The 26,276-nt window shown below is 34.8% G+C and overlaps 1 protein-coding gene across 2 annotated transcripts; it reads left to right on the forward strand.

The window, feature by feature from the left end:
* The first annotated feature begins 4,254 nt into the window (after positions 1–4,254).
* On the forward strand, positions 4,255–24,081 carry LOC121428625 (protein O-mannosyl-transferase 1-like). 2 transcript variants are annotated; one of them, XM_041625389.1, is made up of 17 exons: positions 4,255–4,663; positions 7,683–7,837; positions 9,476–9,622; positions 10,488–10,596; positions 13,839–13,904; positions 14,914–15,007; positions 15,381–15,593; positions 15,993–16,118; positions 16,809–16,939; positions 18,413–18,509; positions 19,071–19,163; positions 19,695–19,809; positions 20,109–20,173; positions 20,944–21,060; positions 21,901–22,027; positions 22,559–22,733; positions 23,516–23,700. In XM_041625389.1, exons 1-17 carry the CDS (start codon positions 4,404–4,406, stop codon positions 23,541–23,543), a joined length of 2,118 nt encoding a protein of 705 aa, XP_041481323.1. In that variant the 5' UTR covers positions 4,255–4,403; the 3' UTR covers positions 23,544–23,700. The 2 variants fall into 2 exon arrangements, with proteins under 2 accessions (XP_041481323.1, XP_041481322.1); XM_041625388.1 differs by lacking the exon at positions 23,516–23,700 and adding an exon at positions 23,733–24,081 and having other exon boundaries at positions 4,256–4,663.
* Positions 24,082–26,276: the final 2,195 nt, after the last annotated feature.

A 26,276-nucleotide genomic window follows, 5' to 3' on the forward strand; every position in this document is an offset into this window, starting at 1 on the left:
TTGTCCTCGTCCCACCAACAATGGTGTGCGCCGCCTACAGGCCGAGAAAAAAGAGGAACGTATTTTTTGCAATTGAGTGAAATGAATTTGCAACATGAGTGAAATGTTTTTCGTAGCGAGAGGAATGGGGATATTTACGTGAAGAGCGAAATTTACTTACGGTCTAATACTGCAGCCGTATGTGTTATCCAACAAAAGTGAAAGGATTTGTTTGATCTCAGATTTAAAATGTAACAAGTGAAATTAGATTTTAATTCGTCGTGCGGACGAATTAATTGGTCTGTCGTAGATACAGAGATAAACATACATAATTATTTAAACAAATGAGTGGATATAAGTATGAAAGATAAATAGACAAACAGACATACATATTCAAACAGATACATATAAGAAAGATAGATAGATAGATGGAGAGATAAATGATAGGTGGATAGATAATAGAAGATAGATAGATATATATTAACAGGGGCCGCGGAAGCTGGGGGGCAGCCCCCTTTACTTTTTTCCAAAACCGTAAAAGGCCGTATGATTGTGATTTTTTGCATGGTCAGCCCCCCCCCCCCCGCTTTGAAAACCGTTCCGCGGCCCCTGATTCATAGATAGATAGACAGATAGATAGACAGATGGATAGGTAGATAGATATAAACAGATAGATAGGTATCGGACAGATAGACACTGACGATAAAAAAATACGATGAGGAGGCTGATACTGATAATGATTGCTGAAAAAATACGATGATTCCCAGCGGTGATAATGATATCACATTTGATATACACATAGATTCAGAGATAGGTAGATACATAGGTACATACACAGATAGACAGACAGATAGATAGATAGATAGAAAGATAGAGAGAGAGAGAGAAAATAGATCGATATATTTATTGATAGGTAGACAGATAGAATAACATATTAAACAAATTTGATAGATAGATATTAAATAGATAAACAAACAAATAAACAGACATAACTATTTAGACAGATCAATAGTTATTAGATTTAAAGATAAAAAGTAGACATATGTATTCTGAACAGATAGACATAAGATAGATAAATAGATAGATATAAAGATTGAATGATAAATACACAGATATACAGACATATTAAACGAAATAAATAGATATTAGATAGATAGATAGAAGGATAGACATATTTAAACAGATGGATATATGTTAGGCAGAGAGAGAGAGAGATAGATAGATAGATATATCATGTATCTTCTCCTCATCCCGCCAACAATGGTGCGCGCCGCCTACAGGCCGAGAAAAAAGAGGAACGTATTTTTTTTGCAATTGAGTGAAATGAATTTGCAACACGAGTGAAATGTTTTTCGTAGCGAGAGGAATGGACATTTCCGTGAGGATAGTTACGGTCTAATACGGCAGCCGCATGTGTTATCCAACAAAAGTGAAAGGATTTGTTTTCTCTCAAAATTAAAATGTATCAAGTGAAATGATTTTTTTTTTAAAGTGAAACATTTTTTTTTCAAAAGTGAAATATATTTTTTTGGAAAAGTGAAAAATATTTTTTTGGAAAGTGAAATATATCTTTTAGAAGAGTGAAATATATTTCTTTGAAGAGTGAAATATATTTCTTTGAAAAGTGAAATATATTTTTTTGGAAAGTGAAATATATTTTTTTGGGAAAAGTGAAATATATTTTTTTTAGAAAAGTGAAATATATTCTTTTTGAAAAGTGAAATATATCTTTTAGAAGAGTGAAATATATTTCTTTCAAAAGTGAAATATCTTTTTTTTTGAAAAGTGAAATATATTTTTTTTGAAAAGTGAAACATATTTTTTTTGGGAAGAGTGAAATACTTTTTTTTTTGAAAAGTGAAACCTATTTTTTAAAGTGAAATATATTTTTTTGATAAAGTGGAATATATTTTTAAAAGTGAAATATAAATTTCTTTAAGTGAAATGGTTTAGTGTAGGAGAAAGATATATTTTTTAAGTGAAATATATATTTAATTGATTCCTTATTATGCGTGCCATACGTTTATACTCACTACGCCCCAATGCTTCCTGTCAATAGAACTAGCTTGTAGCTTGATCGTGCCCCCTTGATTAGATGCCTCCATTATTGTTGTTTCCTTCTTCTGTTGTATCATTTTCTCTCTTTTATTGAAGCCCCACCCCATTTATCCATGGCCATCTGCTAAAAAATTTCGTCCGTTTTATATTTGCGTTCATTTTGAGTGTTATAAGCCTCTCGCTCCTTTGCTGTTGATCTCATTTTAAACGCATTCATTCAATATGTCATATATGCCTAATTTCAGAATTGTTTAGTTTATCTTATGAAAATGTCGATATGAGATTATTGTATTGAGTTTGCTTTGCTATAACACGATGATTTGCATCTGTACGCTCATTAACTTTGTTGTCTTTGTTTGAAATTGAAAATAAAACGAATAGGTGAAAACTGGGAGTAATAATTCTTTAGGGTGTTGTCTGAGCTAATGTTTCCTTTATTTTTTTATTCGCTGCGAATAATGATTGTTCAGCCACAGATGCGATGAACGCATGCAGTATGTACTTTACAAAGCAAAAATATACTTGGGTATACTTTGTATTTTTTTTTGCATCTATTTTTTCAATTTACAAGAACTGAAGAAAAATCAACTGTAACTTTTAACCCTTTTTTGCCATTACGCTTTCTACAGGGATCTGTGGAAAATAGCACAGAACAGTAATTGATTTAAAATGTGATAAAGTTATAATAACATTTACAAATTCATGAAATATTATTGAAATCATGCTGTGATATGATACTATTCGAAGACAATTATGATGAAGAGTTTTCCTAGTAAATTTCAGATATGAGAACAGCCACTATCTAACAGCACAATTTTCTTTCCTGTTCGACGGTGCCACAAAATTCTGGGCCTTTCAGATCCGTAGAAGTATAGAACAACACAAACGTGATACTGCCAAAGGATGCTGCAGAGCACCGTCTATCAAAAGCTCTTTTCAATTTCAAACTTATTCTAATAATTTTTTTACATCGGTTTTTATGTACAGTTCACTGCATAAGCCTGCACTTTTTTTTTAATTTCATGAAAGCCTGGGACTGAGATTAAGCGCACTAGTGGCCACGATCGAGAGGGAACGGATACTCCCTGTAGGATCGTAAATCCCATCAGCGAAGTGATTCGCTTGGGCCATTCAGGGCCAAACGGCCATTAAATTCTAGGTGTGGCCTTCGAGAGGATCATAAAAACTAACTTTTCTCTCGAAAATTTTGAGATGAAAAGCCGTTAAAAATGGTTCAATATGAGACACTTTTTCGGGAGAAGTGGCTCTCGTTTTGTTGAGAGTAAAACGAGAGCAATTCCTGCTCGTGTTCATAGTGTTAGTACGACCCCACCTTCTACACCTCGCGCAAATCGGACTCTAAACACGAAGTGTTGGGGCAAAAAGGACATCCTTTCTAAAACATTTTAATTTTGTTTTATTACCCCCGCAAATTTGACCCTAACACGTAATTTTCCTCGCGAAATAGATACCCTTTTTCGTTTTTTTTTTGACACCCTTATCACGTTACGTTCGTAACGTGCCTTATCGTGAAAAAGACATCCATTTTACGTGTTTTTTGGTCGCGCATGGTATTGTCAATGTAAGTGCCCCCCCCCCCGGGATCAAAACAAGTACAAGAAAAAACATAAAAGAGAATAAAGAATAAAAAGGGAGAATATATAGAAAAAAGAAAAGAAAAAAAGTACAGAGAAGAAAAACTTAAAGAAAGGGGAAAAGGAAAAGAATAAGAAGAGAAAATAAGAAAGAAAAAGAAAGAAAAGGAAAAATGGAAAAGATCAGAAAAGAATAACAAAGTAAAAGAAAAGAAAAGAGAAAAAAGAAAGAACAGAAAAGAGATTAAAGAAAAGAAAAGAGACTAAAATAAAGAAAAGAAAAACATATAAAGAAAGAAAAGAAAAAAGGAGAGATGGGGAAAATGATAAAATAAGAAAGAACAGAAAAAAGGAAAAGGGGACTATTTCACCCTCTCAAGAGGGAAAAAAGAAAACGAACCAAAAGGGGCCCAAAGGCAAGGGCAAAAATAGTCATTTCTTGACTGGTTGCCAACCAACACAAACTATGTGAGGCTATTACCATTACCAGCGACTGCAATTCTTATGCACACATGTCCTATGAGAAAATCACAATTTTGTGATCCAGTAATTCGAATCGCACAGGAGCCGAATTCCCGGATTACTAAATCGGATATTTGATTAAAGCAAAGAAAGGCACTATCTTTCGGAGCAGTACCGGTACGTGGTGAGAGTGTACTGCCGTATTTATCAACAATTTCTGTTGAATCAGATCAACATTTTTTTGTTTCTTTCATACATATTGTGACTTATTTCCAATGAATTTATTTCTGAATAATTCAAATCTTTAAAATGCCTGGAAATACTGAAAACATAGTCCGACATCGTGTGAAACAGGAGCAGCAGAGAGCGGGTGATGAGACCGAAGTCAAAGAGGAGTTGTCGCCTGCAGTTCCGGGGGAAGATCCAGCAACAAAAGGGGAGAATCGTGACAAGACAGCCGCCCCTTCGTTATTCGTTGTCACATTGAATGTCAATATTTTGGTCACATTTCTCTCTGTCCTGTCTTTTGCAACACGATTTTGGAGACTAGAAGAACCTAGAGGAGTTGTGTAAGTTAGCTTTCAACTTCAAGTTTCTTTTTGTTACAGATTAGTGTCAATGAAAGTTGATGGCCAAGTCATGTGCCTAGCACTCATGCAGTGAACAAGGTAGACAGCTGGCAGCCGTCTGTTTCGAGGAGTTTTATAACATTTTTTTTAAAATTTCTCCTCATACACAGACGGCTCGCTATCGTGCACCCACCATTAGGGGACTTGCAATGCAAAATCCCCCCGTCGGGGCTCTTCAATTTTTGTCTTTAATGAATAAAAAATTTGAAAATTCATGCGACCAAAATGCAAATTAATATCCCCTCTTGGCATTGATAGCCAAAAAACGGAGAAAAATCAAGTTAAAAGGGACAAAAACAGTGACTTACCTCAGCTGTCGCGCAAATTCACTTCCCCGTTTTATCCGATCTTAAGTACATAAACATATGGCCATTGAGTCCCTGTACAGATCGCGCTAGAACTTCGGTCTCTGTATTTGGTGAGTGAAGCCAACGGAGTTCAGCTGAACAACCAACATAACAGAGACCGAAGCTTTTGGTCTATGAACAAGGTACAGATTAGTGCCAATGAAAGTTGATGGACAAGTCATGTGCCTAGCACTCATGCAATGAACAAGGTACAGATTAGTGTCAATGAAAGTTGATGGACAAGTCATGTGCCTATCACTCATGCAATGAACAAGGTACAGATTAGTGTCAATGAAAGTTGATGGACAAGTCATGTGCCTATCACTCATGCAATGAACAAGGTTATACCTTGTCCTTGTTCATTGCATGAGTGCTAGGCACATGACTTGGCCATCAACTTTTATTGACACTAATCTGTAACAATATATATTATAATAATAATATAATATAACCTTGTTCTCAGTTATATCTCCATGTGTGGCAAAATAAGGGTGACCGGTGGCAATGTTTGGCTTATTTTCTCTTTTTCTTTGGGGCAAATGCTTGATTTTTTTTACACTGACAGTTTTCATTACACCTATTATTCATACTACTACTTGGCTCTTATTTCAATTTGATTCTTTAAATCATTTTTTTCTTAATTAAAAATAGAGATCAAAGAATGAAAATTTTCTTGCCATATTACTTTCCACCAATAGAGGGCGTACACAAAAATATGCCCAAAATTCAAGTTTTTGAGAGCTCTGGTGAATACAAAAATTATTCCCAAGTTACTAATGAAAAATAAATTGCAACTGTATGAAAATTAGTAATTTTGGTCACAAAAGTGATATTTTAATGATTTTTTGAAGTGTGTGCTCTGTACAACATTGGCATACCATAGTAGTCCTACCTGTAGATTCACCACAGGCAGGGTGGTAGCAGTGAACAAGTGGTGCCAAGTTAAGTTACACTGTGACAGTGTGACTGTATCGTTTTTCTTTTATAATGGTAATTGAATTTTTGTCTTATATAGTGTAAATAATTTGCTGGCCACGTAGCATTTAATTATATACCGGTATTTGAGTTTCAAGATGAAATTTAAAAAAAAAGACAGCTGGTAGCGTTCTGTTCCAAGAAGTTTTTAAGTTTACAAAAAAATTCTTAATTTTTTTTCACGGCTTGTGATCGTGCAGCCGCCATTAGGGGGTTAACAACAATGCAAATTCCTCCGACGGGGCACATCAATTTCATTAAAATATTTTAAAAGAACTGGACCACATTCAAGATTATTATTTTGCTTTGCCCTGATATGAACAAGGAAAAAACCCCAGTGACTTTAATACTTCGGCTGTTGTGCAACTTCCACTCCCTGGTTCATCCGAAGTTAATACATAAACATATGGCCATTGAGTCCCTGTACAGATCGAGTTGGAACTTCGGTCTCTGTAATTGGTGAGTGGAGCCAACAGAGTTCAGCGGAACAAGCAATATAACAGAAACCGAAGCTTTTGGTCTATCTAGGCATATGTGTTCTTTTCTGAGGTTATGTCATCAGGGGGCTGTTTCATAAAGCTGTTCGTAAGTTAAGAACAACTTTAAGAGCGACTGGTGATCCTTTTCCAAACCATTGCTAAACCATTGCCAATGTCTGTACCATTAACCACAAGAAAGGATCACCAGTCATTCTTATAGTCACTCTTAACTTATGAACAACTTTATGAAACACCCACCTAATTATTTTCACACTTGCCTCAAACATGCATCTATACTTCTACAGTATATTTCTTTAAGAAATAGTTGAGCATACGTGTAAGAAGCAAAATTCTTCTTGCCTCAGTGACGTCGTGATTTTGTGATTTCCATGTACTTTCACAATGTCATTGTCCTCACAATCTTGGAGATTATTGCAAAATTTCTTGTAATTTTGGAAGGTCCCTACCGATTTGCAGATATTTTCTATTTAGGGTAGGCCCATCTTTCTCACAGTTGACAAAATACCAATTATTTTGTATCAGTTTTTTTTTCAAATGTATCGTCAGGTGCCCCAAGTGCCCTTCTGCACATTCATAGATCTGTGCGATTCAAATGAAAGATGACCACAAATTTTGCATCTGGAAAGTGCAATACAAAGAGACAGATTTTCACTAAAAAATCAAAGTCAAAATGGTGATGGTGAAACAGTATTGAATTTCACGTATTTCATGTAATGACCTCAAAATAAAACCTTTTCTCATCAAAATCCCCAAATCTTGTGTAAAGTGAACAGGTGTGCAGAAATGCCACCTTGTTTTTTCAATCTGGAAATGACATGTTGCTGGTTTTTGAAAGAAACTCTTTTTTTTTGGCTCAAAGTTTTATGAAGGTTAACTTTTGGCACAATTATTCTGAAGAATGTGATGAATAATATCAAGAGAAAATTTGTGGAGTTACATAAAATGTTTGTTTAATCTGAAGTTCAAATTTTAGGTGCTCAGACATTGGGTCTCACTTCTGGCCTCAGCAAGAAAAAAAAAATGATTGGAAAAAAAATACTGCCCTTGTTGCTGGCATTGTTTCTTAAAAATAATTTTGAATCTCCGTTATGGAAGTCTATTATTGTTTTAATCATCTTTTTCTTTGTTTTAATGTAGATTTGATGAGACTCACTTTGGTTTGTTTACAAGCTTCTATCTGAAGGGTATGTTTTTCTTTGATGTTCATCCACCCCTGGGCAAGCTTCTCTTGGCTGCAGTAAGCTACTTGGCTGGCTTTCAAGGAAACTTCTCATTTGAAAAGATTGGCCAAGGTATACAGGATTTGCTTACATGGTATTTTCATTTTAAAGGAGAATGAACCCTGTGGAATAAGAAAGCTTGTGTGAAAACAGAAAAATCAAAGAAACAGATCAACGAAAGTTTGAGATAAATCAGACAAATACTGAGAAAGTTATGAGCATTTGAACATTGCGATCACTAATGCTATGGAGATCCTCATATTGGCAATGTGACAAAGATGTGTGATGTCATTTGTGAACAACTCTCCCTATTAATTTAGTATATATTTCACTTAAACTGCCTCTTTTATCACATCTATCAGTTCTTTCTATAGGAGTGCATGTAATACAGATTTTTAAAGAATACATCATGGATAAAGAGATTGTATCACCATAAGAAAAAGTAAGAAGAGACATTTTTGGGGTATTTTACAGTCCATCAAAGGGAAAGTTGTTCACATGTGACATCACACATCCTTGTCACATTGCCAATGAGAGGATCTCCATGGCATTAGTGATTGCAATATTCAAATGCTCATAACTTTCTCAATATTTGTCAGATTCTTATCAAACTTTCTTTGTTTTTATTCTTTGAATTTTCTGTTTTGACACAAGCCTACTTGTTCCAAAGGTTCCATTCCCCTTTAAGGACCTTCCACAGTTATTCAGTGAAATCCATGTCATTTTCACCAAACTTTGCACAGTTGCACTTTAGCACAATATATGCAAAAATTAAATTGGTCTACGTGCTTGATATTTTGCTATAGAACTTCAAAGTTCAACCAAAATGGATGTTCTTTTGAACTGCATATTCAAAAGAATTTGGTATTTTTAGACCTCATGAGATCACTACAATGAGTTTTAACCTCTATTACTCCGTCAAAATCCATGAAAATTTCATCAATTTTCTAACAATACTCTCAGTTCTTAAAATTGTGAGAAAGATAACAAAAACACAATCTCAATATTGTGAAATTTCAGTTACAAACTTGAGAAGTACAATAAATGCTGCATTTTATTCAAAACCCAGTGTCATTTTCACCAAACTTTGCAAAGTTGCAGAGAAAGGTATATGCAAGAGGTGCAAACATTAAAATGTAGGCGTTCATATGCTTGTTTTCAAACTATCGGCACTTATATTACAGCAAATGAGCTTTTTTAAATCATCAAAATTGCATCAAATGCTTTGTGTCTATGTGAGGAAATTTAAACTTGGGGTCATAATTGTCAAATTTTGCAGCAAAAGTATTTTGAAATTGTAGAGATATTTTTTAAATGGTCCATAGAATAATTTCAGATTTGCAGTATTAAAGAGTGCAGATAATAAGAAAAATTAGCTCATAAATACCTACAGCTGATTAATCACTTATTTATCCATTGTGACGTCAGTGCATAGAGTGTAAAATATCGCAGATCACAATGCGCACAAACATAATTGTGGAACGTCCTTAACTGTCCTCCCCGCCCGTGCCCAAAATATTTTAATTAAGAAGTGAAAATTTGAAATGAGGGACTTGTTTTTGTATAAAATGAACCCATTGTTAGAGATTTCTTTACTGTGTTTGTGACAGTTTGCCATTGCAAGATATTTAGCATCTGGCTGTTTATATAGTATTTGTTTATCTTATTGACAATAATTATTTTTTTTTAATGTTTTATTTCCAATTCTAGAATACCCATGTGATATTCCAATATGGCACTTGAGGTTGATACCAGCTCTGTGTGGGTCTTTACTGACCCCTTTTTCATTCTACATCTTAGAAGGTATGGGGTATAGCCAGTGGACAGCTGCTCTAGGAGCTTTTCTGGTAGTGTGTGGTGAGTTTGATCAAATCATATTTAAGAAGTGCCCCCGCCACCACTGACTGAAGTCAGTAAACCTTTTTATTTCTTGTCTGAACAAAGTTTGGCAGAGACCTACAATAGTAATCACTTTTCCTGTTGGTCTGTTTGAAAATGTTTGTTTTCGTTCAACTTGCTCTCATTTCTTTCTGCATCAATTAAGTTCATACTTGGTACATATGATCCTTGCGTAATACCACCTGTGTGTTCATGAGGGTGATGGGGTCAAAGGTCATCTAGGGGTCAATAGGTCAAATGATATGGGGTCATGTTTGTTCAAAAAATGTTGTTCAACTCGATCTCATTTCTTTATTTCTGCATCAATCATGTTAACACTTGGTACTTATCATCCAAGGGTAATACCACATTTGTGTCCATGCGGATGATCATATTGATCATATTGCATATTTTATGGATTAGATATCAGGTGAGGCTCATGGTTTTTGAACCACCTTTTTTTCTTAATCTGATTATTCCTGACTACAGAGATGTTGCATTTAGCTGTTCCATCCCTCTACATTATTTGAGCTGTTCTTTTGGCAAACGTTCAACAAAATACGAAAGTTACTCAAGCATTGGTATTTTATGTACACCCCCCTTCTCATCGTATTTCTGCATTTATTATTAACTTCTTGAAAAAAGGTTTAGCAGTTTTGTTATATCTATTCAAGACTTAGGAAAACACAAGAACATAAAGCACTGTTTTCCATCAAGGGTCTGACAAAATGTGAAATACAAATGGTCATTGCAACAGTTGTGGTGGGCTTTACAGTTTAGAGAACATTACAAAGTAACATTATTTTGCTATTTGATATGGTTTGTCTTGTTTTTCTCTTTTCAGATAACTCTTTGTTGACTCAATCTCGTTTCATCTTATTGGACACCATGTTGCTTTGTTTCATCATGGTGGCTCTTCTTGCACTCATCAGATTCAACCAATTACAAGACAAGTGAGAATATGCTTTAAATCACTCATCATCATCTTTATATCATATTCACCCCCTTAAAGGACAAGTCCACCCCAACAAAAAGTTGATTTGAATATAAAGAGAAAAATCCAATGAGCATAACACTGAAAATTTCATCAAAATCGGATGTAAAATAAAAAAGTTATGACATTTTAAAGTTTCGCTTCATTTCACAAAACAGTTATATGCACATCTTGGTCGGTATGCAAAGGAGGGAACTGATGACATCACTCACGATTTCTTTTGTACTTTATTATATGAAATATTTTGATTTTCTCGTCATTTTCATGTGAAATGAAGTTTCATTCCTCCCTGAACACGTGGAATTCCATTATTTTAACATTTTGTGCTTCAGGCAAGGAGGTCCTAAACATCAAATTCGTAAAAATTGAAATATTGTACAATTCAAACATTAAAAAAACAAAAGAAATAGTGAATGACATCATCGACTCTCTCAATTGGATGTAACTGGCTCGTTCATATAACTATTTTGTTAAAAATAAGCGAAACTTTAAAATGTCATAAATTTCTTATTTTACATCCGATTTTGATGAAATTTCCAGCATTGTGCTTGTTTGATTTTTCTCTATTGATTTAAAATCAACATTTTTCTGAGGTGGACTTACTTGACCTTTAAAATTCAAGTTATGATTTACATTTTGTGTGTCACTTCACTTTGCCTTGCTTTTATATGGAAACAGCAATTGTAATACACTAACTAGAACCATTCCTCGCTATCTTAATTGTTTTGGTCAAGTACACCCCTTAATATATTCAAATTCAGATTTGCAGTTTGTGTCACATTATAAGTTGAAATGGTTTGATGATATCAGTTTTCTGCCTGCAAATCAGTATAAAGCATGACCTGATACACTTTACATCTGATCATAAGATCTTAGATTATAGAGGAAACTATGCCTCAAAGTGAGAATGGTTATTTTACACCAAAGAATTGAAGTGTGATGTGAGATTTGGCATACAATATAAATTGGGCATTGGACTCAATAAATGGCTTATCCATAAATTTCTTCACTCAAGGAATTTTAAGAGTTGGAGAACCATCCAACACATTCCTTTGAAGCCACTTTGACGCCGTAAGGATAAGATATATTAGATATATTTGGAATGCACTGGATATATATATATATTTTTGTGATCAAATAAAATTGGAAATATTTGCATTAAGCTATTTTGAACACAAATTGTTTTTCAGTGATCCCATGAAATTGGCAACATTGCAAGTCACCACCAGTAGCTACAGTGCACCTGTGTATTCTTTGGTACTTCTTAAGAAATCAAAAGCTACATGAATTAATTTGCAATTCTTTGTCACCTTCTTACCTCCATACTTCACCGAACCTCTATAAACTTTTGTCTGATCTAGCAAAACAATGAGCCATGAATTCATTTTTGTCTGAGAGGTATGCATGACATGTGAAATTGTCTAGCCAACAGGTCATTGTCAGACCTAACAACAATCATGCATTCATTGAGGACCAGTGTCCCACCATCATGAGACAAATTCCTAAAGGTGATTCACATATTCATTATTCTGCATTTGTTTTGAGTACTTTAATACCGTGTTTACACAGTGACTCGGCTCGGGGTTCAACTTCAACACGCGAATCGTGCTCAACTCTGCAATTTTATGCTGTGTAAATGTGATCAGTGTGAGCCGTGTCAAGCACGGCTTTTTTGTTTTCCAAAATCGTAGGTTTCGACCTGCGAGCCGAGTCAGACTCGGCTATTTTTTCATGTGTAAACAGAAAGCCGTTTCGAACCCGCATGACTTAGGTCAAACATGGTAGTGGCTGACCGTGACCCGGAGGAGACAAAGTATTTGAGGGGCACTGTATTGTTTGTAAACAATGCTGTGCCCCTCCAATGCTTTGTCTCCTCAGGGTCATGGTCCGCCACTGAAACACGGCATAGGTCTATTGTACTTCCAATCGTGATCCGCGGGCCGTGTCGAACATGCCCTTTTTTGTTTCAGTATAAACGCGATCACAGTTACCTTCTTCGCAGCGTTCGATCCTGCTTGAGGATTCAGCGCTTTAGCCGAGTCATGTGTAAACATGGTATAAGTAGACAGACCCTTATAATGAGTAATGCTATCCACTGAAATTCAAAGGACCAGATGGTAGCTTATGAATGTATTTTATTCATTGTAGGCTTAATGTTTGAATACCTTTGTGAGGTTGCCATTATGAATTAAAGTGTATGTGTCTTTGTAATGAATTCTTAATTGGTATTCATGAATGCATCATAATAGATTCTCACCTCCTCTCTCCCTATTGGATGACGACAGAACTAAAATCTAATGTCAATCATCATGTTTATTCATGAGATTTGGGAAGTTAAACCATGACGTGTTGATCTGTTCACTAACTGTTCAAAAGATTGATCATCATTTGCTGGGGTATATAAGAAAGGCCTTGCTTGCTCATAGACTGGAGGCAGTGAGCAAGCAAGGCCAGTATGCAGTGACACATGTAACTGAACATGTGACAAGTCGTGTGATGATGATGTCATTTCACAACATAACAATAAACATGCACAACACAAGACTCTACAGCATACCATAACCCCAGCTAACCTTTATGCTGTATGCTGGCCTTGTTTATTATCTATTTATGTCAGCCTTTTTTCGGCTGACATGAATAGGTGATTGCTAGTGGGCTGCGTTTTCAACTCAAAAGCAATTTATGCTAATTAGATTTTGAATAAAAAATCAAATTATACTGTGCATACTTACATGGAGATTTAGACAGGTCAAGCTTCTTTGCTTTTTTTTCTTTATTTGATCCAATTCGATCTATCAGTTTTTGTATCACCTGTTAAGATTTTGAAATGTCATCAGAACAGTAAGTGTAACTTGAAGAGAGTATTTATCGACATATCATATTTGGACAAAGATTTCAATTAAAAAAAAACCCAGCAGTGTGTGAGATTTTAGGCAGGGAACCTGACTCGATGCAAGGTAAACAGGCATTGTGTATAATGTATATGGGGATAGGCTGTGATGTGCATGAAAAAGAGATTTTGATCATTTTGTTTCTTACTTAAAAAAAAAAAGAATTTGAATCAAATTGAATGAAACATGTATGAGATGGTTATTATAAATCCAAAATGAATGATAATTAAGGTCATTTGAGGTTATGAAATGAATGGATTTCTATTTTCCGTCTTCACTTGTTCTTCACTCGTTTATTTTGTTTTTTCAGACCATTTAGTATCCAGTGGTGGGCCTGGCTGGCTTGCATAGGAGTCTGCATCTCATGTTCTATAAGGTATTACAATCAAGCTCAAGTGTCTTTGCAAAGATTGTTCTTGTCCCAAATTTATCCCAAATACTTGAAATGTCACAAATATGTTACATATGTGTCCAACTTGAATCTAAAGCTAAAACTAAATTTGGTTTATTATTTTCACTAGTGTGCGTGTTCCTCTGAAGAGAGAAAGTGCACACAAGTTTGATAAAATTTCAGTACCTTTGTTAAAAGAAAAACTCCTAATATTTCATGTGCTTTTAACCATATCTGCAAAATTCACAATTTATGATCCAGGTTTACAACAATCCTTGCGTATAGTACAATGTTTTTGTTCAAATGTTGTTGTACAACGCCTACTTAGCTTGTTGTACGCGATCAAATGGGAGGCTGAATGTCACACATTCGTACCGTTGCACACAAGACGTACCATCCAAAATGTACCGTCCAAAATGTACCATTGCATGGCTTTAGGAGGTGACGTCACAATACGATTTCATTGAATACTAGTAAGGTGACAATGCGCGTACAGCCCGCTGGCTAAATGCACAATGCTGTCCAAGATCATGTGCGCTTGTCGGCCCGGCTTTTGGGATTTTGCTTTCAATATTTTTGTTCCCTTTTCATAGATTACTGGAGGGAAAAACTCTTTGTTTTTTTTCATATTTTTGCTAGATTCCGAGGCGTTGTACAACACAAATAGCGAATATTCTTATTCGTGCAATGGTGCGAGATTTCGCATTCGGTGAAAGAAAGAAACGCTCTATTCAACTCGGCTGACGCCTCGTTGAATAGAGCATCTTTCTTTCACCTCATGCAAAATCTTGCACCATCGCACTCATGCCTATTCGCTATTTGTATATTGTTTTTGCATTATCAGATTTTAAAAAAATCTTTCAACTCAGGGATATAAAAAAAAAATAATGCAATTATTTTAGTACAATGATTCCTCATGTTGAAATCATAAATTAGTACAATGATATTAGTACAATGTGTTCTCATATTGTTAATGTAAATTTTTTTTTTTCAGTGTCAAATATTCTGGTTTATTTACAACGCTTGTCATCCTTGGTTTTATCGCAGCTGATTACTGGTCTATCGTTGGCAACAGAAGCGTCTCAAATGTAAGGAGAATATGAAAGTTTAGACATTGTTTGAGTAGTTCACTCTTGAAATTATGAAAGTATGGATAATTTATTGACTTATTCATTCATATCTGTTGATCCATGTTTTTATTCATCCACTTTTCTTATTCAAGTAGAAAGTTGTTGAACTAACACATAGTGTTATGTTTTTATCCCAATTCGTTAGAGAAAACAATGGGAAACTTAATCAGTGACCCTCTTGACTTTTAAAGAAAGTGACATTACAGCAAAATTTTGCATTGACCCTTCAGAAGACCGAAAGATTTAGCTGCAAATTCTGAGATAATGTATGTTTATTTATTCATATATTTATGAATACAGTGTACTAGTAAATTACGTTGCTTTTCTTCAGTCCCATCTGTTCAAAGAGACGTTAGCAAGAGTGGTACTGCTGATCATTGTCCCTGTGGTGCTGTATCTCTCCTTCTTCTACATGCATCTGTCTGTTGGGTATAAAACTGGTCCTCATGATGGAAGAATGTCCAGTGCATTCCAAGCATCCTTAGAAGGTGGTCTAGCTAAGGTCACTCAAGGTCAGCCTAAGAATGTGGCCTATGGTTCACAGGTAATTTAGATTTTGTATGCTTTCTTTCTCTCTCTCTCTTTCTCTTCTTTATCTTGTGTTCCCCTTCTTCTTTATCATATTGTTATGTCTATCTTCTTCCTTTTTCTCTTTAACTTTCTGTTCCTCTTTTTCTTTTTTTTTCTCTTCCTCTCCCTTTTCATCCATTCCTCATACTTCTCTTTTATCCTCTTATTTTCCAACGTCTTACTTGACTTTTCTTATCCTCTTGCTATTTAATTCACATTTCCCCAAACTTTCTTCCTCTTTTGAAACTTGATCATCCTTATGTTCAAAACAATTTTCTCAAAATTCTAAACATGTTTATTATGCTATACTTGTATTGCACATAATCAAAGTTTTCTCATGTAATCATTTCAATTTCTCATTCACAATCAACAGATTACTCTCCGGCATACACACCAGAATATTTGCTGGCTCCACTCTCATCCCCATCTATACCCATTGAGATACTCAGAAACAAGGGGGAGCAGCATACAACAGCAAGTCACCTGCTACACATTCAAGGTATGTAGTCAGATGTAGAAACAAATTACAGAAGTTTCATAAAGTATGTAGACCCCTCCATATCAGACTTTCCTGATAATATTTGTCTAGTTTTGTAGTTCATAGGGAAACTGGTATTGTCTTGAATTTTCCAGATTTAAGCAGTTCATGTAGTGAAGCAAAAGTTGAGAAAAATTAGGGATGTACAAGAGGGATAATTATTTTATTGAATTTTCTTCTTGCAAACATGTCTACATGTTTTGTTAGTTAGGTTCTTATGAAATCATGATGATGATGATGGGTTCTTGTAAAGCGCCGGTATCCGCCTCAGCTGCGCGCTCATGGCGCTTATTCAAAAATAGGAAATATCTCACAAATTTCAATGTCTTCAAACATTGCTTAGAATCATTCAGTTCAAGTTCTGTCCTAGTAATGCTACAATTGAGTTATTATTGCAATAATGTTGGAGTGGGAACAGAAAGGTCTTCAGGTAAGACTCAAAAGACATTTGGTTTGATTCTTCAACAACTGTAGATTTCACAAATTTATCTCTCTCTTTCTATTATACTTGAATATTTGTCAAGATGAATTGATGTGAAGCAAACTTTTTAAGTCATAAATTACAAGGTGGAACTGTCTTAAAAGTGTGAAATGTGTAGTTTTCATTGTTTTATTATTAACATTTATTTTACCAATGTTTTTTTTTCATAGGATGTTAATAATTGGTGGGTAGTGAAAGACCCAATGAAGGAAGAGTTGGCCGTTGAGAGTCCTCCCAGACCTGTCAAAGATGGTGACATCATCCAATTGATTCATGGCACCTCGGGTCGCCGTCTAAACAGGTACATTATGAATATTATTTGGTGATGTTGAAGGTCTATATTCTGAATCTAATTTATTTCAAACTCTGGTCCAAAGTTGTGGTTTATCTGTGGATAGCTAATTGAGTCACAAATCTCTAACATTGAAAGTTCAATTTGCTAGCACATTAAGTGCTCAATTTACTAAACAAGGTCTGGGTAAAAATAACTATATGTAAAATTGTTACATGTACAGTATATATTCCTATTCTAGCATGAGAAAGAGCTTCTTAAAAGTTACAAATACACAGTGTTTGCTTCCCATATACATATACAGTGGTGCTAAAAATGTTTGTGAACCCCACCAAAAAATGCACTCCTTCATTGTGTTGAATGGAGACAGCAACACTACAATGTTCGGCGAGCACAGAGAAACAAACTTTATTGAATTTCATCACCTGACATTACAATTAAATATATCTAAAACATGGCAGAACTTGAACACTTCAAATATGTTCATTTCTGGTTTGGTTCACTAAATTGTGAGCACAATTGTATTTGGTTCACCGAGTAAGACTATGGCCTATTAAGGGAAACTAAACTTAAGAATACAAGAGATACGCTACCTTACCACTGTTCCATCTTTTTAAAGAGGTTGGATGTCATGGATTTCCATCTCTCTCTGTCTCTCGCATTCATTTATATATCTGCCTGTCATCTCAATATTTCAAAGCCAGCTTTTTCTTTTGGACCTCATCCTTTTCTGCCTTCATTTTTTTTCCTCTATGTTTTTCTTTTGGAAAGATTTGTGTCCTCTGGTATGGCCGTAGTATCAGAGTTTACGTTCCTTTATTGATATTGATAATTCGTTCCTGGTAAGGTCCAGGAGTTTCATCGTTCGTTTTTCTTTCTTTCCCTGATATTTGGTACATTCTATTTAAGACCACATTTCAAAGGCCTCTATTTTCTTTTCCGTACTTGAGTTTAATGTCCATTTCTCACTGCCATACATGATGAACCAAACATAGCATAGCATAGCATTTGTTGAGGGCATAGAAGCTATAGAAGTTTGATTGATTTAGTCATATAAAGAAATATATATATTCTAAGTAATGGTAAAAATAAGGCAGTTTCTAAAACTTTCATTTTACTTTGCGGAGTGTTCAGAGTGCTAACTGTCATGATTAACCTGACAAAGTTATGAACAAAACTGGTCACTGATTCCAATTAGGCACTTTTTGTTATTCTTAAGACATTTATCATTCTGTTATTTTTGCTCTCTTTGATCAATGCAGTATTAAATGATAGAATATGAGAGAGACGACTTCAAAATTTAGGCCTATCTTCATGAAATTTTTGGGTATTTACAGTCTAAGAATTGTATGACAAATTTGATACCAGCCAATCAAATTGTACTATTGAATAATATCATTCAAATTGACACTGATAACTTGTTTTATGAAAACTGGTCCCTGAATTTAAAAAACTTTGTCATGTTTGTTTTTTTTGTTTCAGTCATGATGTGGGTGCTCCAATGTCTCCTCAATTCATGGAAGTATCATGTTACATTGATTACAACATTTCATTCCCTTCACAAGACTTGTGGAAGGTGGTAAGTTTCTCTTATTGATTACAGGTTTTTACATTCATTATGAAAAACAAGATTGAAAGATAAAAAGAGACCAAGGTTAATAGTTCGCCCACTGAATGATAGTGGAGCAAGAAATTGTCAATTGTTCTTGTGATATTTAACCTTGCTTTCTTATTTGAGCTTTCATTGAAGCTTCTCATTAATATGAGTCAAGCATGCTAGATGTGTCGTAGTTACTCTTGTGCAATGATGAAAGAAAACAAAAGAACACTTTCACTACTGAATGAGCGTGGAGGATAATTGACTTAAGGTTTTGTTTGAAGATTTAGCCCTGCTTTATATTTATCTATATACATCTCTCAAGTATACTACCTGCATCATAGTTACACATTAGTGACAGTGGAAATCCACTATAATATGAGTAACCATTGTCCATTGAATTAATCATTGACATAGGTTCTTAACACTGTTTGTTAAGCAAGATTTCATGATTTTTATATCTTGATGAGGCAAAATTTCATAAAGTTTGTATTACCATTTTTCGTAAAAAGTTATCCTTGGTTTTTTTCCCCTTATATTCAGGAAATAGTAAATAAGGAGGCACCTGGTGAAGCATGGACAGCCATACATTCACACATTAGATTGGTTCATGTTAATACATCACAGGCAATGAAGGTAGTATGGCAAGGATGATGATGATGATGGTGGTGGTGGTGTTGATGATGACGATGAGGATAATGATGATGACGATGTAGATGATTGGTGATGATGATGATTATTATTATGATTGTGATGTTGATGATGATATTGATGATGATGGTGGTGGTGATGATGATGATGATGGTGGTGATGATGGTGATGATGATGACGACAATGTAGATGATTGGTGATGATTATGATTATATTGATGATGATGATAATGATGGTGGTGGTGATGATGATGATAAACATTATAATAATTAAGATAATGATAATGATGATGGTCATGGCATTGACGACTATGATGATTGCGATGGTGTAGATGATTGTTGTTTTCTTGTATTTGCAAGGGATGATAAAGCCTTATATTTACTATCGATGACAATATTGCCATCAATGATTATAATTTTTAACAGCTACTTTGTTGTTGCTGTTGTGCAGCAATACCATTGTAATATTGATAATCTGGGTTAACTTATGTTTACAATGGATTTGATTGTTGTATAGGTGACTGGTCAACAGCTTCCAGATTGGGGTTTCTATCAGTTTGAAGTTGCAACGGATCGTGTGATGAATCAAGACTCTAATATCTGGAACGTGGAGGAAAACAAATATTCTCCTGGTATGTTATTTACATCCTTACTCTTATTATCAAATACTCTCCTGGTATGTTATTTACATCCTTACTCTTATTATCAAATACTCTCCTGGTATGTTATTTACATCCGTACTCTTATTATTTATATTTTCTAAATTGTGTTGAACATATTGAGGTGATACTGTTGTATTGGAGTATTCATTGATGATAGTCATGATGAATTACCATTAATCATCACCACCACCATCATCATCAACATATCCATTAATATATTAAAGCGTACAATTTTTATTTCATTTAAGTGATTTTTTTTCCATTTTCAGATAAAGATGAATTCTGGGATGAAACAAAGGAGCTGAGTTTCTTCAGTAAATTTTGGGAATTACAGGTATTTGTTAATACTATTTTCCTGTGCAGTGATTGAGTATTTAATCTGTTTATACTGAATTCTGTAATTTCCATGTGAACATAGACTAACAGGCCCCATTAGGGAATATGTTTATATTTGATTGCTTAATTACCAGTTTGATTTTACTTAGTTAATGTTGACATTGTAAGTAGTTTGAGCATTGCTGAAATAAGAATATATTCTCAAGATATCATTCATTATCAATTCTTTTACTAAATTCCTGTTCCATGGAATATCCCTTAATTGTTTTAACGTCCTTTTAGAATAAATACATTTCAATTGCATTGAGCAATATGTTCAAGAAGGAGTATAGTATTTGAAATGATAATGAATTGTTATATACCTGGTATACCTAGCCTGACATAGCCTGTACAATCCACGATTTACTCCAAGCATTTCAGCTATTTTTGTCATATTTTTGATGAATTTATTGAATCTCCACCTAAATCATTAAAATAAAAGTATACAAAATGAACAAGTGAATTTTGTAAATGAGGGTATAACAAAATTAAATTATCTGTAGGTTATCTCCTTACATGCCATTTTGAAAGTTATGGTATCTGGAAATCATTCTTATGAAGGAAATCATTTCATCTGAAAACCTATTAACTTATGATTATTGTAGATTTACCTATCCAGCATTATCCCTTTCAAGAGAAAGCATGTGAAAGCAATATTCTTGGCAGGAGATCATAATGAATTACATTGGAGTGGTAACCATTGCTCTTTGTATCATATCTGTATTGCAGCTGAAGATGTTGGAAGCCAATAAAAAGCTTTCAGATGATCACAATTACAAATCAGATCCGATGGAGTGGCCTTTTATGGAACGTGGTATCGCTTACTGGATGAAGGCAACAACTAATGTAAGTTAATTACTTGTAACCATTAAAACCACAAGTCTTGCGTGCGGGATTTAGTGCGATTTAGTGTCCATCTGCGCGCAGTGTGTGTGCCCTGCGGGTGAGGCGCATGCAAGCTTCTGTGTAAGTTGTGGGCAATATACGTGCCCTGCATGTCTCTACTGCCAACCTGCGTCAAATCTGCGAGTTACTTGCATGTGGGTTGCCTGATGATATCACCCAACAAACGTAATTATCTTGGCTGCAACCAACCTGCAACTATGCAGTAGAAAGAGAGTAATTTGCCCTCAACATGTATACGATTTGCTTGCACCTCGGCCGCAGAACTTACGAACTACACATATGTTGGCAGTATCATGACCGTTCAGTAATTCCCCTGTATTTTGCCCACAGATATCAAGCATAGCCAGAGATCCGTGGGCAATCTGCAAACCTCAAGCGGGTTAACTGCATGTGACTTACAGGTCTCCTACTGGTGTGCTGTGTGTGGTACCTGCGGGCAATCACCCGGAACTCACCCAGAACAAGTTTTGAGCATGTTCAAAACTTTTTTGCAGGCAAATCAGACTTGCGTGCCGTCCTGTTGGCAACATGCGTGCGAGATACTGTCAGTGCAGGCGACCTGCAGGTAGCAAACATAGTTACCCCCAAGTCATCTGCAAGGCTTGCGTGGAACGATGTGACAGGACCTTTACAATCAAATACAACTTGACTTTCAACCAGTGAAATGTATGTATTAGGGTCTTGCACTTGATGTTTTGAGTTGCGAATAAATGGATAAACAAATGGACAGGAGAAATCAAAAGAACACTATTTTCTGTTTTAAATTCCATTCTATATTAGGCTCAAATCCATCTCCTTGGCAACGTAGTCATATGGTGGTCTGCTAATGTAGGGATTGTGGTTTATCTGGTAGTCATGGTAACCTACATCATACGTCAACAGAGGAATTGCAAAGACCTGACAAAGGGTAAGTCTTATTTCACCTCTCACTCGACCTCTTTTACAGGGAACCACAGTTTTGTCAAATGTGAAGAAAAACTGAATATCATCAAGTGTTTTCTTACTCTTTTCAGAGTTTATGGGTAACTTGATTTTATTATAAAACATCATGTCTCACAGTGACAGAGTGAAATGAACATGAAGTACAAATAAATGAATTACAAGACATCAATGATATATGTAAGATTGGACATCTAGAGGTCATTTTCACAGTCCTCAAATTCAGTAAAAAGAAGTAAAAACACCTGGCAAGAGTTATTGGGCATATCAATTGAAAGTGCATCTAAAATATTACAGGTAATGCAATACCATAACTGTATCTTGGCACTCTATTATGAAGGAAGTTTAGTAGAAAGGTCCACTGCCACTGATCAGCAGTTAAGGACCTATATACTGATATTGGTTCATAAACTGGAAATTTTCTTTAATGTTAAGTAGTACCAAACTGTGCATACACAGCCTCGAAAAATATATTTGGCAATTTTTTTTTCTGATTCAGCTGAATGGGTTCGTCTTTTTATGACTGGCGCCCTCTTCCTGTCATGGTTTGTCAACTACCTTCCATACTTTATGATGGAGCGTACATTGTTTCTACATCACTACCTTCCAGCGCTTCTCTCCAAGGTGCTTCTATTGGCTGCTACAATAGAGATAGTATACTTCCATGTTTTGCAGTAAGTCTCTGTCAGTCAAATTTCATTTTCTATTTATTTGTGTCTTGTAGGTTAAGAGTAATCTAGGAGTCATATTTATTGATTTTAAAGTTTCGCTTAATTTCACAAAACAGTTATATGCACATCCTGGCTGGTATGCAAATGAGAAGACTATGACATCATCCACTCACTATTTCTTTTGTATTTCATTCAAATTTTCTCCTCTTTGTCAAGTATACAACGATTTATTCCTCCCTGAACATGCGGAATTAGTATTGTTTAATTATTGTTTAATTCTATATGGTTTAGTCAAGTTGGTCCCTTATTGTTAAATCTATAAAAAACAAAAGAATAGTGATTGATGGACATCATCGACTGACTCGCCTAGTTGTGCATTTCACTGTTTTGTGAAAAATAAGCGAAACTTTAAAATGTCATAACTTTTTTTTATTTTACATCCGATTTTGATAAAATTTTCAGCACTATGCTAGTTTGATTTTTCTCTATTTATTCAAGTCATCATTTTCCTGGGGGGGACTTGACCTTTAAGAATCATATATCCTGAAAAAAAATATCAAACAATCAAGGAGTTTTTATTATCTGATCATTTTCCTTGTCTTGAAAAGTACCATGATATTTATACGTCTGAACAACGAAACTAACAAGATGAACAGTCAAAGTAATCATTCTTCTTTCCAAAGATATATCACTCAGATTCATGGTCATTTACAAAGTTATGGCAGTTTTACACTTTCTCAGTGGCTATATGGCAAACCCTCTCATTAACTTTTGATTGTTTTTAGGTCAACTGAAAACAAAGTCAGCCAATAATTGCACATCTCCACTGCGCCTGGAAAAGTTGGATTTGGACGTATAAAAGTGTTTATCCCATTTAATGTTCTGTTATGGACCACAGAATTTGTTCTACTTAAGTCACTGTGAGCAGAGTTTTTTCTATTTGCAAAAAGATTAAAGTTAATATTAGTCTTTTCTAAATTTGTATCAATTTCTTTTGTGCAGAACTTCTTCTCAGCGTAGTCTTTTCACCAGCCTTGTGGTCGTTTGGCTGACGTGTGTTTTCTTAGTCTTCCAAAAATTCTTACCACTGACTTATGGAAACAAGGACTTAACTGAAGAGGAGGTCGAGTCTCTTAGATGGTTTGAGAGTTGGGGGTTTCTTGTACAAGGGAAAATGATTGCATGATGACTTTGGAAGAGGAGATCAGTTCTCTTTGATGACTTCCCAGAAGAACTTTGATGTATATAGAGACATCAGAGAGAGTTTGGAATCAAGAAAAGGTGATTTGATCATGCAAGCATTTAAAATGAAGAAGAGTTTCTTATTATAAATTGAAAATAGATTTTCTGTTTACAGAGACTATTAAAGTAATTTGTGATTCAATAGGAAAAAGCTAATCATTAAGAGAATGATCCCATTCTTGTACAGAAAAATGTATTCTAAAGAGAACTGATCATGGAAGTAAATTGTTTTTGTTGTATAATTGGGCCACAGTCTTTCATCTTGTATATTATGTAGTAACATCTCAGGAGGCCATTTCATAAAGCTGTTTGTAAGTTCAAAGCGACTTTAAGAACGACTGGTGATCCTTACGTGCTTAACCATTGCCAATTCATATATCATTTACCACAAGAAAGGATCGCCAGTCGCTCTTAAAGTCGCTCTTACGAACAGAAACACCCCAGATGTAATGTATGTATTCAGTGTTAGTATCATTTATTTTGTATATTTTGCTGCACTGTTTAGTTCAGTGTAACCATAATTATGTTTTATTTTCTGTATGTGCTAGGTGTGATTTTGTCATGCTGGACCATGATGAAACTGACATGATCAATGCACAATTCATGCTAACTAAAACATTTGGTATTCTCTCTATGTCAGCTAAAAAGCCTCAAACCTCCAATATTGATTGATACATCATATTTTGTGATTTTTTTTTCAAGTCTTCGATGATCACCAATTCATGCTTTATTTCTGATAGCAGTTTAAAGTATATTTGGTTGCCTCCTTTAACAAGAGACATCAATGAGTTTGGACAAGCCCAGATTGATTAGGGTTATCCCACTATAAAGATACTTTTTCTTTTATCAATTGTTACTACAGTACTAGGCATTATTTTGCCAATGTTTCAACTCTTATTTTACTTAATTCATGCTGTTATATATCCACTAATACAGTCTTAACCCTAAAAGGACTGGGCTATTTGAGATGTATGGGCATGATGGCCTCCCCCCCCCCTTCTGATCTCGGCCGTTGTTTGCGCAATCACGCCGGAATTTGGCATGCACATTCTTGTATTAAAAAAACACATTTATTTGCATATTTGCAAATTTTACACCATTTACCAACTAAATTGAACCCTTAATTAAGCAGACCAATTAGAATGAAAAGTATAAAAATGAGCCATTTTCGGCATGACATTGTCTCATAATAAAAAATCTTGTGACGTCGCGATGCTATACCCGCATGTCCCGAAGTTGGTCTCAAAATGTGCGCGAAGGCTTACAAAAAAGTCATAAAATTTTGCGGCACTATTTTCAGAAATATCGCGTGAAGCGTCGGGGGGGGGGGGGGCATCATGCCGCCACAAAATTTTGCAAGGGCATAAAGCAAGATTGTGTATTAATTCATATTTGCCTTTCACTTCATAAATGCTAAACTTACTGCCTAGGGTTGCCAATTCTCACTTATTTAATTTAGTATTTCGAGAGGAAAGAGTAACAATTTAAAATCATTTACCTGTAAACACAACTTAATATAAATGCACTTTTTTTTTCATTTCTGAATAAGGTTTTTGTACTTGGCCTGAAATTATGCAGCATATTTGTTTCTTTGACGGTATAATTACATGTTGATGGCAGTTTCAATGTATGATTGGGAAGGGGAGTTTCTCTATGAGTATGTCACTAAAATATTTTTTTGTTTATTAATGTTAAGAATGCAAGCAACTTTTATTTAATCACTCTAAGAAAATAAAATGTATGTGATATGTTTTCTATGAGTATGCATGAAAGGTACTGTCTTTTGATGCCATTTCTAGTGCAGTATATGATGTTGCTAAACAACCTAAGTTAATCATAACACACGTGTGAAAGAGCAAGAACAGAAAAACGAACATTTGCACATGACAAAACTAACTTCTGCATTAAAAATAGTATGTTGGGTCTTACATTAAGTCACATATTTTGACAAATTCTTTCTCTTTTTTTTGAGGAAAAGAATAATAAAACAAATTTTACAATAAAGATAAATGTTTAAGGTTATGCCATTTATGTATATGACATGTATCTTACATTACAGAAAAATCAAATTTGCAAACAGCAACAGAGACATAAGTCCCCTAATAAAGGGCATTATGTTGTGAATTTCAACAGTATCAATTCGGTTCCTACTACATAAAAGCTATTACCATCAAATTATATGCAGTTACCAAGATTCAACATTAATAAATCAATAAACGCTTGTACGCTTGATCCAAAATCACAATCCTAATTATTTCATTTATCTTCTTTACTCATTATATAGAGAATACATGCAAGGATTCA

Source organism: Lytechinus variegatus, chromosome 15, assembly GCF_018143015.1.
Source record: "Lytechinus variegatus isolate NC3 chromosome 15, Lvar_3.0, whole genome shotgun sequence".
Classification (NCBI taxonomy): Eukaryota; Metazoa; Echinodermata; class Echinoidea; order Temnopleuroida; family Toxopneustidae; genus Lytechinus; species Lytechinus variegatus.

Bases quoted from the DNA above. Each gene is read 5' to 3' on its own strand.
- LOC121428625 (XM_041625388.1), top strand. From the start codon at position 4,404: ATGCCTGGAAATACTGAAAACATAGTCCGACATCGTGTGAAACAGGAG. The intron at 10,597-13,838 runs GTGAGAATATGC...TTGTTTTTTCAG, and splicing joins TTCAACCAATTACAAGACAA to ACCATTTAGTATCCAGTGGT. The intron at 21,061-21,900 runs GTAAGTTAATTA...ATTCTATATTAG, and splicing joins GGATGAAGGCAACAACTAAT to GCTCAAATCCATCTCCTTGG.